Here is an 18,046-nt window from a genome sequence, read left to right as displayed (position 1 = left end):
CAAGTTAACAATAAAGTTTCAGAGATATCGACAAGCCAACATGCCTATCGAGATGTCGAGTTCTCTATAGCTTAATTGGAGATCTCGAAGTGAAGAAATTTCTCTAAGTACAGAATTGCAGAACAGTTTAATATCCAAGGTTGCTAATCAACAAACAATTCACACAGCTGTATTGAAAAGTCTACAAAAAGCAGCTTGAGAGATGTGCAAGATTAATGGCAAAGATTAACTGACAGAGGAGATTAAAGTAATCACGGGAAGCTAAAGATATGCTAAGCCAGAAATGGAAGATTTGCTTTTCTATAAATAGAAATGACAAGTAACAATTTAGAAAAACTAATAGCATGTTTATTATCCACCGTGTAAACAACAGTTAATTGAGTTATAAAGTTAACACTGGTCCTCTAGTTAATTAGAAGAACGGGAATAGAAAATTGTGTGTTCTCTCTCAAGAAAGAAGCTAAGTTCTAAAATAAGAACTTAGAGATTTTGTAGCAAAACACTGCTTGATTTTTAATATAAAATTAAGTGAGTTTTGAAGATCTTTGTTTTATATATTTGCACAACTATTTATGTTTAACATCCATTCTACTAAATCATTAACAACTACCAACTGCTGAAGCCTAAGTCGATCGAAAATCAAACATTTAAGCCAAAACACATTCACCCCCCTCTGTGTTGTATTCATACCTAACATATCTATATCTTTGTATATAGTACTCCATATGTCCCCCAAGACGTTTATCTTGGTGATGAGAGTTTGACAAATATTTTAAGGCTCCTAAAAGATGTAGTTTCATGCATATTTTTAATTTTTTTTATTCTAAATAATAATTTCATGTTTAAATTTTTATATACAAAATTATCTTTAAAAATAAGTTATAAAACTATGTTTGTAAGATAAATATCTTGTGAGAGTTGTTTGATTTAATATCAAATTCACATTATTACAACATTATTATATTTTTGTGTTTATATATATACTTGTTTCACAATTCTATTAGAATGAATGGGTTTATAATTTTGATTTTGGGTCGGTAAGAGTTGCATGAAGGAGTTGTGATTGGTGATTTCATTGGGTTTTTGAAAGTGTAGTTTGGTAAAATATTGATATGTAATTTTTTAATTTTTTATAAGTACTTTATGATCAGTTTGCTAATTTGATTATATTGAATTTTTATATATTTTTATTTCCCAATAATTTTAGTGCGGATTGCGATGTCTCTTCGTAATAATTTTGGTTTTGAGTTTAGTACCCCACCTAAAAAGTAACAGACGTATATGAACTGATTTTATGCGTCTGTTTACAATGTATATACATCTGTTCTGACCAGATGTTTAAAACAATAATATGCTTCCATCCTATAACATACGTATATAATTCAGACATTATACGATTTCTCCATATGTATCTAGCAAACTCAGACACATATAAGTTTTCTTATAAAACACATATGACATTTTTTATACTAGTTATCATTATATTTTAATAATGTTATAGAAAATTGATAAAATACTAATAATCAAATCTGAACCCAACGTTAGTGACTAAAAAAAATATGAACCTAAAATTATTGAGTAAAACAAAAAAATGTTATAGTTGAGTGGTAAGTTTCTAAATACACAATAAGTTAGGTGACGAAAAAATTGATTTTCCCTTGAAATTTTGAATAAATACGGGAAAAGAAAAGGAAATGGGGGAGAGGGTAAAAGGCTAGCTAATAAAAGGACTAGCCCTCTGCACCAAAAACAGAAGTACTGGTCCAAGATATCCCATATTTACTGGGCTTGTAACTGGACCCCATCTTAGTTAACCCACACAAGTAAACCTCACAGTCTTGGCCCGGACTTGCACTCCACGCAAACTTGGAGTCGACGGTTTTGCTTTCGTCATGGATGTCGTCGGGTTTATTAATTTAATTGTGTGAAACAAAAATAAAAGTAAGAAGCTGTGTGTAAAAAGAAAAAAAAGTCAATCTTCAAAAAAAAAAAAAGGTACTGTAGTCAATTTTATAATTCTTAATTCATTTTTAACTTTTTTCTTCAAGATAATTAGATATAGGACTTGATGTAATGGGCAAGCAAAGAAGTTGGGCTTCGAGGCCCAAACAAAAAAAACCCTAAGACATGTATGGATCCATATAAAATGAATGTGTATCTATAATCTATAATCTTCACCAATTCACAGCAACCAAAAATGGTGTCATTGAAGCTGCAGAAACGTCTGGCGTCGAGTGTTCTCAAGTGCGGCAAAGGAAAGGTTTGGCTTGATCCCAACGAGAGCAATGAAATCTCCATGGCCAATTCTCGTAAGCAGACATACTTCATTTCTATTCTCTTTTTCTTTATTTCGGTGTCATATGTAATTGAACATTGATAAATGAATTTTCGATAAATGAAAAATCTCATCTCTTAGAATGAATATTTTTTCCGGTCCCGACATACAGTGTATTTTTAATCTGGATAAACAGGTGAATGATTATTTTTGATTAATGAATAAATTTGTGGTACGGAAGATATCTATGTACCAAATGTTTAACTGTATATTGTGTTTGATTTTTTACTTTCTAGTATTTATTTGTGTTTTTTTATATGCAAACATGTGTAGTTTTACCCTTGAAATTATCGTATGTGCCTTAGTTAAACACCCAATCAGTAGTAGTCCACTATGCAGTTGGGTGAATTTTTATGTAGAAAATTATTGTATAGGGGAATAAATTGGTCAGGATTCCTATTATTTCTTGATTACAGGCCAGAACATTAGGAAGCTGGTTAAGGATGGCTTTATCATCAGGAAGCCAACCAAGATCCACTCCCGGTCTCGTGCACGTAGAATGAAGGAGGCCAAAAGAAAGGGCCGTCATGCTGGATATGGTACACTATCTGTTTCTTATTGTTGCCAAGTTTGATACTACTCTAAAAAATATATGCACACATAACATTGGTCATTATTATACTTTCGTGGTTTTAGGTCTGGATTTGCCTTAAATTAGTACGGTAGGTAAAGAAACTACATTTATTCACTAGCAAATTAGAATTGTAAATATGTACCGAAGACATTGTTAAGGTTCAGGATATTGTTCTAGTCATGTTTTGTAGTGTCGTATTATGAACTTGCTAAGCAATAGATGACTTAATATTGGCTGTAAAGATGATTACAAAATTAAAATATGAATTATTTGAAATGTTCATAGCAGTTTAGGGGAGATGCAATAAGTTCGGGGAAATCAGTAAATTCTTGGTTTTGGACTTAGAAATGGTTTTTTGGTTGTGGAAGCATTTAGTAAATATAAATTTGAAAACATTATTGGAAATCAATTATAGATATGCATTCTCTTTTTGAGCAGTAGATATATAGGTAGTATCACTACAATTGAGAAAAAGATTGTTGATGAAATAATTTTGTAATCAATGAGCAATCTGTTACACGCTTCAACTTGCTGAACTAGTCTTTTTTTAATGTTGTATAGGTAAACGCAGAGGTACAAGAGAGGCTAGGTTACCAACTAAAGTCTTGTGGATGAGGAGGATGAGGGTGCTAAGGCGTTTGCTACGCAAGTATAGGGAAGCCAAGAAGATTGATAAGCATATGTACCATGACATGTATATGAAGGTTAAAGGTAATGTCTACAAAAATAAGCGTGTGCTGATGGAGAGCATCCACAAAACAAAGGCTGAGAAAGCCAGGGAGAAGACTCTTTCTGACCAGTTTGAGGCCAAGAGAGCAAAGAACAAGGCAAGCAGGGAAAGAAAGATTGCTCGAAGGGATGAACGATTGGCTAAGGTATATCTTCGATAATTCTGTAGGCTGGAAGCTTGCTAATCAAACACCTTGCAAGACACTTCAATAGTTCAGATCAAAGATTTGTGGAACGTAATCTATTTTGGATGAAACATACACATATACCGATCTAATATTTATATTGTTTTATGTTTTTGTACAGGGACCTGGGGAGAATGCACCAGAAGCACAGGCCCCAGCTGCAGCAGCTCCAACCTCTCAGGCTCAGTAAGTATTCAAGCATATAGAGCGTGCAGAGTGTTAGTGAGCATGTTATCTAACTAACCCATTTGTTTTTTGGTTTTGTTTTAGGGTGTCTAAGAAATCAAGAAAGTAAGCACCATTTATGAAATTGACAAGGAAGCTTATCACCGGATGCTTTTCCTGGAGTAATAATTTTTTTGAACCCGTAGCCCTTTCTCTTTGCTTATATTTAGATGTAAGGATAATGACCTTGTTATTTGAAATCAGAGATTTAATGGTTAAAATTGTACTATTTCTAATTTGCATGTTATCTTTTCGATCTTGGAAATGTGAATATATCCATGGCCTGTGTTGAATTTCTTTAGAGAAATACAGTTGTTTTTGCACTCAGTTGTGATGGTAAAATCTGAGTCAAAGTAGTTGGTTAAACTTGGTTTGGTCTGTGATAATTTTGATACTCCTTTCTGTTAACAAACAATATTATTTTTTTTCTTGGGTAATGTTTGGAAAATTGTTAGTAATAAAGCTCATATTCAAACTTCAAAGTCATATTTCAGTACCTTGTCAAAAAAGAAGTCATATTGGTGTAATTATGTAAGGCTGTAAGCACTTGAAGATGAAATGGACACGTCACAAACTTCTTTGCTCTTCATATTCGAAGCTGGAAGCACATAGGTTCCCTTTTTGTAAGTGTAGAAGTTTGCAAGGACTTTGTGAAAGCTTGACATTGTTCAGTGAATGTAAATTGATTTTAGAACAAGACATTCTTGACTACTTCTACTTGGCACCGTAGGAAGTTGGCAACTGAATTGTTGCTAAATAGATTTAGACATTTAGCATCTATATCAATTTTCTCGAGAGATCATCAGCAACAGCAAATTTTACAAATTTATTACAAAATTTGTATCCAATGCAGAAACTCCTACGCAAATAATATGTTTAAATGGCTTCAAATTAGAAAGACCGGAGATATGCAAACCTGAAGTTCTCAAAGCAATATCACGGCTGGCGTTAATTTGATGGAGCCGGCCAGTATCCCCGATTCTTGTCATCTCATGCCGCACTTGAAAGCCCGCCTCCTTATAAAGACCAAGCTCATAAACCACCATTTTCTCAATTGCAACATGGCATTGTTGAGTAACACCAGTCATACACTTGAGCCAAAACTAGCCTCAAAAAGGAACATGATTGAATTTTAATACTTTAGACTATTTTTGGAGTACTGAATTATTCTTTGAATATTGTCAAGATAATATAACAATCATAGTTAGCGCACCTGCAGAACTTGTGTAGTCTTGCTTGCCACAACCTGTCTCTCGGCATGTAATTACACTTACATCCTCATTAATAGCTTCCATCATCTCCTGCTCCATCATGACTATTGGAAGGTCTTTTCTTGTATTCTCCATCTTCATTGGTCTTGATACAAGTACTATTGCGGGGGCAGTTCGAGCTTTGCTTGAGTGCGCATTAGTCAGAAGGCTCATACTGCCGGTTTGTGCCTCTGAGAATTCGTTTATACTGCTGCCCTGTTTCATGTCAATTCCTTAGGCTCCTTACATATGTAGTAGAGAATTATCGCCTGAATACACAAATATTGACAGAAAGTACTTGCGCTAATCAGTAAGTTCCTGAATAAGGTAGTCATGAAACAAATCAACTCACCATCATTTTTTTCCACTTCTCTCAGACTAGAAACACGATTGGATGACGAATTCTGCTGATTTACTACCCACGAATCTCTCACTACTCTCATAGCTAGTTCCTTTAATTGGAACAGGATCTTCATATTCCCTAGCATATAACAATAACGCTGGCGCGCAGATAGATTTATTATCTTACACGGAATCTTTATCACCTATCAAAGGACAGGTAGAGTTGCCGGGGTTGCAACTTTGCTGCAAATTTACTCTTTTTGCATTCAATTTAAATGTTCAAGTATTATCGTTGTTCTTACGTTGCGAGTCTGGTTATTAGTTGGCAATTTAGGACCAGCCCTACAATATTGCATTCCCTTTCTAAGCTTTTCTTAAATGGTTTGTGTTGGACCTTGGACCAGAAAGAAGAAGCCCAAGAAGAAATTAGATCACAATAACTTGTATTTGTTTCAAGAAGCCCACTTTTTAATAGATAGCCCATTGTGGACCCCTGTAAATAGAAAAGCATAACCCCACTGAAAGGGATTGACAAATTAATGTAAAGAAATTACCTTCTAAATTATAGTCTTAATAATATAATACTATTGTAGACTTATCATTTGGCGCTAGAAGGAGTTTTGCTTTACAGATCCAACCGGAATATGATTGTGGAAGAGTTTAATCCGGGAACGGCCGGACCAACTCAGGTGAAGGAGTTGAAGACAGAAATTGCCGCCGACCCCTCGACCCACGGTGGTCATGAACTGCCCAAGCAATCGACATTAAAGCCGAAATGTTTATTTCCTCCACCTGAAGGTCCTTCTGATGACCAGCCGGTAAAATCGAAAGATACACATCAAAGAGACAAGAAGAGAAAGTCCGTGTCAGATCAGCGTTTCAGAGTACAGACATCCAAAGGGAAGAAGTTCTCTCAAGCGACATACGACTCCATCTAGAAAAGAAAGAAAGGCTAAAGGCTCAAAACCAAGAAAATTTAGAAGAGCCACTTGATTCAGAAGAAGAACTTGAGCTACTAGAACATGAGACTCGGAGGCTGCAGGCCAAACTCGAGCGTAAACGTGAAATTCACCGTCTCCGTCGAGAGCTCCGACAAACAACAATACAAAACAAGGAACAAGATGATGAGCTCTACGATGAAGATGACGACGCCGAATATTAATATGAACCATCGACAGAGTCGACATATTCACAACCGCGCGAGCGTCGACAGCGAACAGTGTCATCCTCCGAGGTCTCGCATCGAACCGAATCAACAGAGTCCATCTCTCACGAAGAATTTGCCAAAATGCAAGAAGAGATCGCCCAAATGCGTAACATAATGAGAAATCAATCAGGATTCGAGACTGTCTCCGAAAGCCCCCTATCGTTAGTCCTCGAAAAAGCGCGCATCGACAGGTTTCTAAAAACTCCAGCCCTCGATGACTTTGACGGATCGTCAGACCCGTTAGCATTTCTCAACACATTCGACGGTCGCATGGCTTTCTTCGTCCACTCTGAAATTACCCGTTGTCAGTTTTTCTCCACATGCCTTCAAGGCACAACACTCCGATGGTACATCAATCTGCCCCCTCGATCAATCGACTCATGAACAACCTTAAAGAGCAAATTCCAAGCTCGATTCTCCAGTAACTATAAAGGCATCAAGGCCACCACATCTTTAATGACAATGCACCAGCGCTCGGGCGAAAGCCTCCGTGCCTTTTTAACCCGATTCAGGGAAGATGTGACGGCCTCAACCCCGGGGTCAGGAGTTGGTGTCACTAATCACAACATAATTCAAATCATTAATAATATAACTACGACCCCCTTTTACCAAGACCTTTTACAGGTTTAAGTATGACTTATGTTACATTTAATACAAAACCAGCCTATAGCAATAATCTGAAAAATACTATCTTAATACAGCAACTCAACGAACCATCTTTGGTCCAACACAACTACCTCAGAGGAGCCTGACGTGAAAGAAACTAGAACTCTGCCCTGACTACCGCAGAAGAATCTCCTAGGCATCTGCAATACATATATAAAACATTCTGCAAGGGTGAGCAATCAATTGCTCAGCAGTACCACTATATGAATAACAAGTCAAAATGATTTAAAGCAAAACAATTATAGGAACATAATTCATAACTTGTTAGAAACATGTAAAATATGTATAAACTGGATATCAAAACTAGCATGCTCTGTAAAACAAAATCAACAGACGTGTGCTGTGCATAAATAACAAAGTTAAATTTTAGCATGCTATTTTCATTTCCAAACTTTCTGTTCCATTACTGGAACCATAAAACCATTTGTCCCGTTACGGGGACCCAAAACCATTTGTTCCGTTTCTGGAACCTCAATCACTTGTTGCGTTACTGGAACCACAAAATCATCTGTCCCGTTACGGGGACCACAAAACTATTTGTTCCGTTACGGGAACCATTAAACCAAAATCAGATATAAAAGTGGATGAATTCTAGGGACAGCTGATCAGTCTATCCCACCATAATTTGTTCCGGAACTCAGAGACTAGCTAGGTCTCTGTCATGCTGGACTAAGCGGCCTACCAGTGCGCGCATCCGACTTAGCCTCTTACGCAACCACTTGATGGGCCGTTACCTAATAACGGGCCTCTTACGCCACTGACCATCCAATATCTGATTCATTTTATCCAGTTTCAAAATTACTTTTACCTATCTCTTGTTAAAATCAATTCTGTCACGGCACACTATTCAAAACCTCTTTTCCATTTTTAATCACACTTTAGAGATAGGTATTTCAGAAGTTACTTTTCCCCAAAACAATTTGAAAACAGTGATTTATAACTATAGGGGATACGTAACTTAAAACGTTTATGTTCCATTACGAGAATAAAATAACAGTTACTCATATATACTGAACCATAAGAGTATGGTCAGGGGTACTTGCCTTGCAGAGGTTTACGACTATCACTGCCTGATTTTTGATGGACTCGGACGTTCGGGCTTTATCACTTAGTTAGTAGACTATCCTGGATCCGACCACAACGCTCAGGTCCTTCGCTTGGAACCTCGCTGCGCTTGTCGACTGATCACTAGGTTATCCTAGCTCGATATCAATTCTTGAGTCCTTCGACTAAAACCTACAGAGCCGAAATACTCTACGTTAGACGTCTAGGTATGCTTGACATATCCTCAATAACACATCTACCCTTCGATATCAAATCCCGACTCGTACGTATATATATTATTATAATACACGCATCAATTTAGGGTCCACGTTCTCGAGAACCGGTTCGGTGTTCGTTTCCAGAAAATACGTATACTAGTTATTTTACGAAATTAGGGTTATTGGTTTTGGTAAAATAATGTACCACTATATACAATCAAATTCTGCACAAAACATATGTATATACTGATTTATACTCGCTCGACGTTCCGATAATTACAGGATATGTCCCGCATTTTCGAATTTAATTTCCAAAAATTCGGGTAGCACCTCCTCTGTTTATCGGCCTACCCGTCGAACAACTCGACGTCAATTTAACAACAACCAAACACAGCCATAATCCGAATACAATTCCCAACCTCCGATTCAACCCAATCATATCAATCAAAATTCCATAAACATCCAAATTCCAACTTAATTACAATTATTATTTATTATTCGTATTTTATTTTTTATTATTTTAAAATATTAGGACTCAGAACAAATCATCACAGTCCACCGTCGACTCACCGAAGTTCACAGTCGACGGCGGCAAAATTTACGGGTACCCAATTAATTTCGGGTTTCCAACATAAATTTCACTGATAAATTCTTGCACGAATATACTTTAATTTCACACTTTTTAATCAAATATATATATTTTCTGCAAGAAAATAAAGATTCAATAAGTAAATTAAAATTAGCATTCGAATAAACACAGCACTGGACACGCGCTTCACGCGCCCAAAACACAGGCGAGCACTAGCCGGAAAACAACCGGCGGCACAAGCAATAACCCGAACAGCACAACAGACATATAAGTACAGGTACATATATGTATATTTCTGAAATACTAGAGAAATTAACACCAACAGCGGCGGAACAAAGAGATAGGGGCGAAACCGCGGTTAACCGGAGAACAACCGGAAGAAACCAGGCGGCGGCAATCATTGCCGGAAATTACAGAAATGAAGCAACGGCAGAGAGGAGAACACAGAGAGCTCGAGAAAAACAGTGAGGTCGAAGAAAATAGAGAGATTCGAAAGAGAGACCGTAGAGATTGAGAGTGATCGAGAGGCCAGGAAGAGATGAGAAAGATTGATGTTATCTGTTTGTTTTGTTTTCTAAAGATTAATTTGCTGGCACTCCCCCTTTGAACCACGTGTCCACAAAAAAACACGTGTCCCAACCCAACTGAAACTCTGAATTTTTAACCCGAATCTGTATTTTAAAGAATAGCTTATGGGTAAAAACAAGTCAAAATAATTTTAAAATAATTTTAAAATTTCCAAAATATTCAGAAGTTAATAAAATGTAAATCTCGTAAATTTTTAAAAAAATTTGGATTGCACGTCAAACTTACATTTTCAATTTAACGAACCGAGCTGCACTTAAAACAAATTCAGAAAATCATGAAAATAGTTTTAAAATGTTACAAATATCCCGAAGTTTATAAAAACATAAATTTTTGTAATTTTAAAATAATTTTTGAAATACAATGTATACCCGCTTTTAACAATTAAACGAAATATCGCGCGGGTGCAATTAATCCCAAAAAATTTCAAAATAATTTTAAAATTCTCGGAATATTCCAAACTTAAATGAATATGAGTTTTATTATGAAGAAATCGGGAATTAAATACAGATTTTATAAATAAATACAATCAGAAAATCATACAGGGATAAATAATTGATGAAATATTAATTTCTAAATTTTATAAAATCTCAAAAATAATTATTATAATTATAAAACCTTGAAAACAATTTTAAGGACAATCCAAGTATTTATACAAATAAATTTACATTAACTCCACTTTTAAAAGTGAAAGCAATTCAGTATACCCCATAATTAATTATGCGAACAACCCTGTACACCAAAATCACACACACAGATAAAAATAAAACAAAACATAGTTGACAGAAGCTATACCCATATTTTATTCATTTAATAATTCCATAATTTCACTTTAAATAATATAAAAATACATGAGTCGTTATATCCTTCCCCCCTTAAAAAGATTCTGTCCTCAGAATCTGATCTAACTAAATGAGTGAGGAACATATCTGACTCTAACTCTTGAGTAGATCCTTCTGCTCAGGCATTCTTCCAAAACATACTCACTATAGGAATAAACTTATTCCTGAGGTCTCGCTTCCTATGATCTAGTATCTAGATTGGGTCATACACCTTGCTTTAATTAAATAAAGACTACCTTACCTTGACACAAAGACCCAAATCACTCTAGGAGTGTGCTGCCGCTATGGCAACAATGCTAGCTCATAGACAACTTATTTACTTTTCTTAATATCTCACACGATCCCGAATTTCTAGGGCTTAGCTTACTTTTATGCTCAAATTTTACTATTCCTTTTTAAGACAAAACTTCCAGCGATATCAATGTTCCAACTTTTATCTCTATATCCTTCCGACATGAATCCGCATTCGCCCTTGGTATACCATGAGTTACTTTTAACCTTTCCCAATCAATATTCCATATTCATAATCTAGTGAACTGGTCCAGGATTCGCCGATTCCTTTAACTCTTCAATCAATTTAGACTGAGGATGAATTTCATACAGAGGCTTCCTTTTTCACCTTCGATTGTTCAAACTTCAATCCTCACTCTTTCCGATTCTTTTGTTAACTCCTCAGGGATCTTAATCACATATACTGGTCTTGCTTGAGTGATCATTAATAGGATACCATAATCTTTTGGTAATCTCAATCATAATTCTTACCTTGAAATCTTAACATACATCTGCTTCTTTTCCAATCTTCATAGAGGAATCCTTGGGCGTTCTATATGGATTTTTTAGAGTATAAATAGCTGAGGATGCTATCAATAAATACAATTACACCTATACAAGTACTCCTTATACACTTTGTACAATGAATCTTCAAATACGACTAATGCATTTGTTAATCCAAATATTACCATCCGAACTCGTAATGTCCATACCTTGCTCTAAACACAATCTTTAGTATGACCTCAAGCTTACCATTAGCTAACGGTGACCTGATCTTAGGTCAACCTTCACAACCCACTACATCCTTTTAATTGAATCATATAAATAATCAATCTTATACAGGGATCACTTATTTCTTTTTATCAACTTCTCCAACTTCTGATAATCAGTACTTAGCATCGCACATCCATTCTCCTTTTCTATAAACCGCATTTGTTCGTAACATGGGTTACACCTTGTCTCATTAGTCTTTTATCTCACAATTCTGAAGTTTCCACTTAATCGATTACTTGATTCCTATTGGGTCATCCGATACGGCTTTTGACACCAGTTCGACTATCTTATACTCCAAGATTATTCTGGTAAGTCATTCGATAAAACCTTTGGGACCTCACTTGCTATCTGGATTCTTTCCAACTTAGGCGCTTCCTTCTTATTATCCCTTACCTGCGCTAGTCACGTCTTATATACCTGTTTATGCCCTTGGATACTCATCCTATTGTTAGTTTTCGTAGATATTACTATTCGCTTCTTCTCGTAATCAATCATTGCTCTGGTTCTTTATGAGAGTTTTGAGCAGCTAATCCCTTACTCAAATTATAAGTCTTAGCCTTGGCTATACTGGACGTCAAACCTTTTGATGCACTATCTCCCATGCTATCTCGGAAAGTACTTCTACAATTCTTGGCAACATGCCCCACCTTGCCACAATTGTAACAGACGACTCCTGGAATTTCCACCTTACATTCTGACGCATAATGTCCCTTCTGACTAAACCTAAAACATTCAGTATTTTCCTTACACCTTCCACCATGCCTCTTACCGTATTGTTTATATTTCGATATAGGCGACTTAACCGACTTGGCTTGATTAGAGCTGGCTAAGGTGTTACTAATCATGTTTAAAGAAATACTTTTCTTTCTAAATTCTTTACTCTTACTCCTTCCACCCTTTTTCTGAGACTTCTGACTGGATCCTTCTTGACCTGTTACTTCTCCCATATCATCTATCTTTCGCTTCTTATCTTCTCTTTCTCTAGCGGCTAACTTCTGATCAAATTCAATTACTAAGGCGACCTGAACTACGGAAGGATACGTCTTGAGTTGCAATGCCACAACTCCGTTGCGAATCTTAGGCTTCAATCCTTGTTGAAATCTTCTTGCCCTCTGAGCTTCAGAGTGCACATAGTCTGGTGCAAACCTAGCCAACTTTATGAACTTAGCCTCGTACTCAGCCACACTTCTATCACCTTGCTTCAGTTCTAGGAACTCAATCTCCATTTGATTCTGTACACAATCTGGGAGATATTTCTCTAAAAACAATTCAGTAAACCTAGCCCATGAAACATGGCCTTCTCCATCTAATCGCTCTGGTTGACTCCCACTAGTAATTTGCTTCATTCTTTAAAAAGTAGCTCGCATAATCAGTCTTAAGATTCTTACTTACTTGAACAAGATTGAAAGTTTTCTCCATCTCTTTTACCTATGCTCCAGCAGCTACTGGATTAGGTTCACCTTTAAATTCAGGAGGGTTAACATTCTGAAAAGATTTGAAACTAGCACTTTGGTTCCCTCCTTGCTGTTGCTGCTACAGTAGTAATTGCTGCTGCAGCAGTAATTGCTGCTGCTGAACCTGTTGGATTAACTGCAACTGTTGTTGCTGCTGCTGGCGCAACAAATCTAGAATTTTATTTATAGTTGGATCCTCTGCAACACTAGTAATATTTTCTTTAGACTGGGTAGCTTGCTTGGGTGGCATTTTCCTGAAATATATAAATAAGTTTATTCAAAACATAACAAAATGTTTGAGAGAAGGTATCACCGTTTAAACGGTGCACCTGTATTAGGAAAATGCTGCCCAATCACAGTACCCATGTCCTAAATATCGGGGTCGATTTACAAAGAAATCTAGATTAACAACACTAGCAATCATAGCAACAATGACAGTAACAGAATCAACAACAGTTCAGGAAATCTAAAATACAAAGAAACTAAACACCGTAGCACGGCTCCTCAATATAACATCAATTGACCAACTTCTCATCACTACTCAGGTACAACAGCTAAACTTATCCAACATACCACAAAAATCGGCTGAATATATATTAGCCACACACTATATAGAACAAGCTGGTAAATCGAGTCAAGCTTAAGGAACACTGACTCTACTAAGCACCATCATTCAGGTTTCAACCAACCTGTTAGATATATTTGATAATGTCATGACTAATATGATTTATGTTTAGTTTTCAGATCTTACTTAAACAGGATAAATCAGTACTTAACTGAAATCAGCACTTATACTGAAGTCAGAACTTAAGTTATCAGTACTTAAGGTTCAGGAGATATTTATCAGGAGATAATATCAGGACTTAAAGGAAACTTTCAGATAAGGAAGGCGGCTGATTAAAAGGAAAGAAGATCAAGACAAACGTAAGAAGAGATATGCATGAAGAAGGAATTCTATGAAGAATGGAATACTTGGAAGAAAAGATATCTGATTGATATATTTTAGGAAGCAGAATTATATTCCATATCAATTAGCAATTATCTTATAACTGTGTAGTATATAAACATAGACATAGGGTTTACACTATAAGTGTTATCATTATTGAGAATATTATTCATTGTAACCCTAGCAGCTCTCGTGATATTTGTTCATCACTGAGAGAGGACAGTTCCATATTATAACAGAGTTTATTGCTTTGAATAAAGTCTATTTTCTGTTACTTGTGTTATTAGAATTCGATTTGATCGTGTTATACACTGTATTCAACCCCCTTCTACAGTGTGTGTGACCTAACAAGTGGTATCAGAACCTATCTGTTAACACACAAACAGTTTGAGATCCAAAAACAATCATGTCCGAAGCAGAAACTCCAACTAAGCCCACCAAAACTGAAGAACCACCAAAGACTCAAATACATAGTCGATATGAGGCTATTAGAGTTCCCATACTGAAGCCATCTGAATATCCCATATGGAAGGTGAGGATGACTATGTTTCTGGAAGCTACTGATCCAGAATATCTTGACAGAATCCATGAAGGACCTCACAAGCCAACAAAACTCGATGTTGTAGTTGCAGGTGAAGCAGCAAAGTCCGTACCAAAGGAGAAGAGTGATTACACTGCTGAAGATATCACATCAATTGCTAAGGATGCTAAGGTACGAAACTTGCTGCATAGTGCCATTGATAATGTAATGTCAAACAGGGTAATTAACTGCAAGACTGCAAAGGAGATATGGGATGCCTTGGAGACAAGGTGCCAGGGAACTGATTCGATTAATAAGAACAGGAAGACAATACTCACTCAAGAGTATGAACACTTTGACTCAAAGCCTAATGAGTCATTGACTGATTTATATGACAGATTTGTCAAACTCTTGAATGATTTGTCACTAGTTGATAAGGAGTATGATATTGAAGATTCAAATCTTAAATTCCTGTTAGCTCTTCCTGAAAGTTGGGATTTGAAGGCAACAATTATAAGGGACAACTATAATCTTGATGAAATAACTCTTGATGAAATTTATGGGATGCTCAAGACTCATGAACTTGAGATGGAACAAAGAAGCAAGAGGAAAGGAGGAAAGTCAAGGACAGTTGCTCTTAAGGCTAAAGAAGAATCCCCCAAGGCAGCTACCTCAAGGAAAGGCAAGGGAAAAGCTCTCATCACAAAGACTGATACTGAGTCATCAAGTTCTGATAGTGATGATGACTCAGAAACTGAAAGCTTGCCTGAGATGGATGCTGATGAAGAGATGATGAAGCTGTGTGCTCTTATGGTGAAGGGAATCACAAGGATTGCATACAGGAAGTTCAGGAAGGGAAAGAGGTTTTCCAGGAAAGGTGCAAGTTCTGATAAGAAGAATTTCAAAAAATCTGAAGGCAAATGAGGGAAGTCTGACAGAGGAGATTACACAAATGTCAAATGCTACAACTGTGGTGAGAAATGCCACATATCTCCTGATTGCAAGAAAGTGAAGAGTGACAAAGGCAAGGCTCTTGTCATAAAGAAGAAAAGCTGGACAGACACTTCAGATTCTGAAAGTGAGGAGAATTATGCCTTGATGAAAAATGATGATATGGCAAATGCTGATAGCAGTCCTGAAGCTGCTGAGTTAAAGGTACCTCAAACTACTTATGCCTTTCATACTGATGATATTAATGAGTTGAGAAGATATCTTAAAACCATGTTCATTAGTTATAGAGATCAAACTTTAACATGTGAAAGATTAACTTCTAAAAATCTTGCTTGTAAAAAGAGGAATGATTATTTAGAAAAAGAGTTAGTCATGTTCCATCAAACTTAGAAAGATAGAGATGATGCTTTCTATGTTAGGGATGAAGTACTTAAAATGAATGAATCTCTAAAGACTGAGTTAGAAAAGGAAAGAGAGATTATCAGGACTTGGACTAACTCTGGCAGAACAACTCAGAATTTGTTAAGTAGTGGAAACTGGAAAGAGGGCTTAGGTTATGGAGATGATAAGAATGATAAAGGAACTGTAGAAATTAAGCCTATAGTTGTTGAACAAAAGACAAAGTTAAAACCTGTTAAGTTTGTTGCTGTAAAGTCTGATACTGAGAAATCAGAAGTTAAAGAGGAATTAACTTCTGACAAACTAAAACAGGAAAAGACAACTGAAGATAACGTGGGCTTAATGACAAAGAAGCAGCTTAAGCATAAGCTGAAAGATGTAAAGAATATAAACAAGGTAAAGTCACCTAGGAAAAATAGGAATGGAAAGGAAGGTGTGAATAAAAGCAATGATTATAAGCCTGTTCTTAATGCTCCTAGAAAAACATGTCATAACTGTGGAAGTTCTAACCATCTGGCTTCTTTTTGCAGGAAGAATAAGAACATAAACTCCTTACCTTCAAAATCAGGAGTTAAGAGTCAGACTGTTAGATATAGGCCACAAAATCCTTGTTTTCATTGTGGTAGTTTATGGCATTCCATTTATACTTGTAAGGAATATCATAGTTTGTACAAAGTTAGCATTGTTCCTTCTAGTGTAAGTTCTGATACAAAGTCTGATAGTATAAATGCTGATAAGAAAAATGTTAACATAAACTCTGATGCTAAATCCGCTGCAAATGTTAACAACCTTAATAAGGCCACATGATTCAAGCAAGTCTGGGTCCTTAAAACTAATCATTAGTGGTCTTTGTGATTGCAGGGCAACAGGAAAAATATCCTAGTTCTGGACAGTGGATGTTCAAGACATATGACTGGAAATAAAGCCCTGCTATCAGATTTTATGGAGAAAACTAGCCCAAGTGTTTCTTATGGAGATGGCAACATTGGAAAAACATTGGGATATGACAATATCAATCTTGGGAATGTCATCATTAAAGAAGTAGCTCTGGTCTCAGGACTTAAACACAATCTGCTGAGTGTTAGTCAAATCTGTGACAGAGGTTATCATGTGGATTTCTTTGAAGAACACTGTGAAATTGTAAGCAAATCTAAAGGCAAAGTTGTTCTGAAAGGATACAGGCATGGTAACATTTATGAAGCCAAGCTTTCAACAAGTACTGATGGTTCTGCAATCTATCTGATGAGTAGAGCATTAATTGAAGAAAGCTGGAACTGGCACAAGAAACTCTCTCATTTAAATTTCAACAATATAAATGAACTAGTCAAGAAAGATCTTGTGAGAGGACTGCCAAAGTCAGTATTTGCTCCTGATGGCCTTTATGATTCTTGTCAGAAGGCTAAATAAAGAAAATCTTCATTCAAGAGCAAGATTGAATCATCAATTCTTGAGCCATATCACCTATTACATGTTGATCTATGTGGTCCAGTGAATGTCATGTCTATTGCAAAGAAGAAATATGCTATGGTCATAGTGGATGAGTTCACCAGATACACATGGGTGTATTTCTTGCACACAAAAGTGAAACTGTATCTATCTTGATTGATCATGTCAAGCAACTGGATAAATTGGTCAAAGATTCTGTGAAAATAATAAGAAGTGATAATGGCACTGAGTTCAAGAAATTGATAATGGAAGAGTTCTGTAAAGACCATGGAATCAAGCAGGAATTTTCTGCTCCTGGAACTCCACAACAAAATGGAGTTGTTGAAAGGAAGAATAGAACTCTCATTGAAGCTGCACGAACTATGCTTGATGAAGCAAAGCTTCCAACCTATTTTTGGGCTGAAGCTGTGCAGACTACTTGTTTTACTCAGAATGCAACACTCATTAAAAAGCAAGGAAAGACACCATATGAGATGGTGAAGAAAAAGAAGCCAA

At 36.2% G+C, this 18,046-nt stretch overlaps 1 protein-coding gene and 1 long non-coding RNA gene across 2 annotated transcripts; one reads left to right on the top strand and one right to left on the bottom strand.

Moving 5' to 3' along the window:
- Positions 1-2,151: 2,151 nt before the first annotated feature.
- Positions 2,152-4,375, top strand: LOC141708603 (large ribosomal subunit protein eL19x-like). The gene is made up of 5 exons (XM_074512311.1): positions 2,152-2,309; positions 2,752-2,874; positions 3,471-3,784; positions 3,945-4,009; positions 4,094-4,375. Exons 1-5 carry the CDS (start codon positions 2,198-2,200, stop codon positions 4,116-4,118), a joined length of 639 nt encoding a protein of 212 aa, XP_074368412.1. The 5' UTR covers positions 2,152-2,197; the 3' UTR covers positions 4,119-4,375.
- A 407-nt stretch (positions 4,376-4,782) lies between these two features.
- On the bottom strand, positions 4,783-5,940 carry LOC141708604 (uncharacterized). The gene is made up of 2 exons (XR_012569548.1): positions 5,262-5,940; positions 4,783-5,151 (listed from the first exon to the last, which is right to left on the bottom strand). It is a non-coding gene; the product is annotated as an uncharacterized LOC141708604 (long non-coding RNA).
- Between the last annotated feature and the right edge of the window lie 12,106 nt (positions 5,941-18,046).

Source organism: Apium graveolens, chromosome 2 (genome assembly GCF_009905375.1).
Source record: "Apium graveolens cultivar Ventura chromosome 2, ASM990537v1, whole genome shotgun sequence".
NCBI lineage: Eukaryota > Viridiplantae > Streptophyta > Magnoliopsida > Apiales > Apiaceae > Apium > Apium graveolens.
This window is presented reverse-complemented; position numbering and strand designations above follow the sequence as displayed.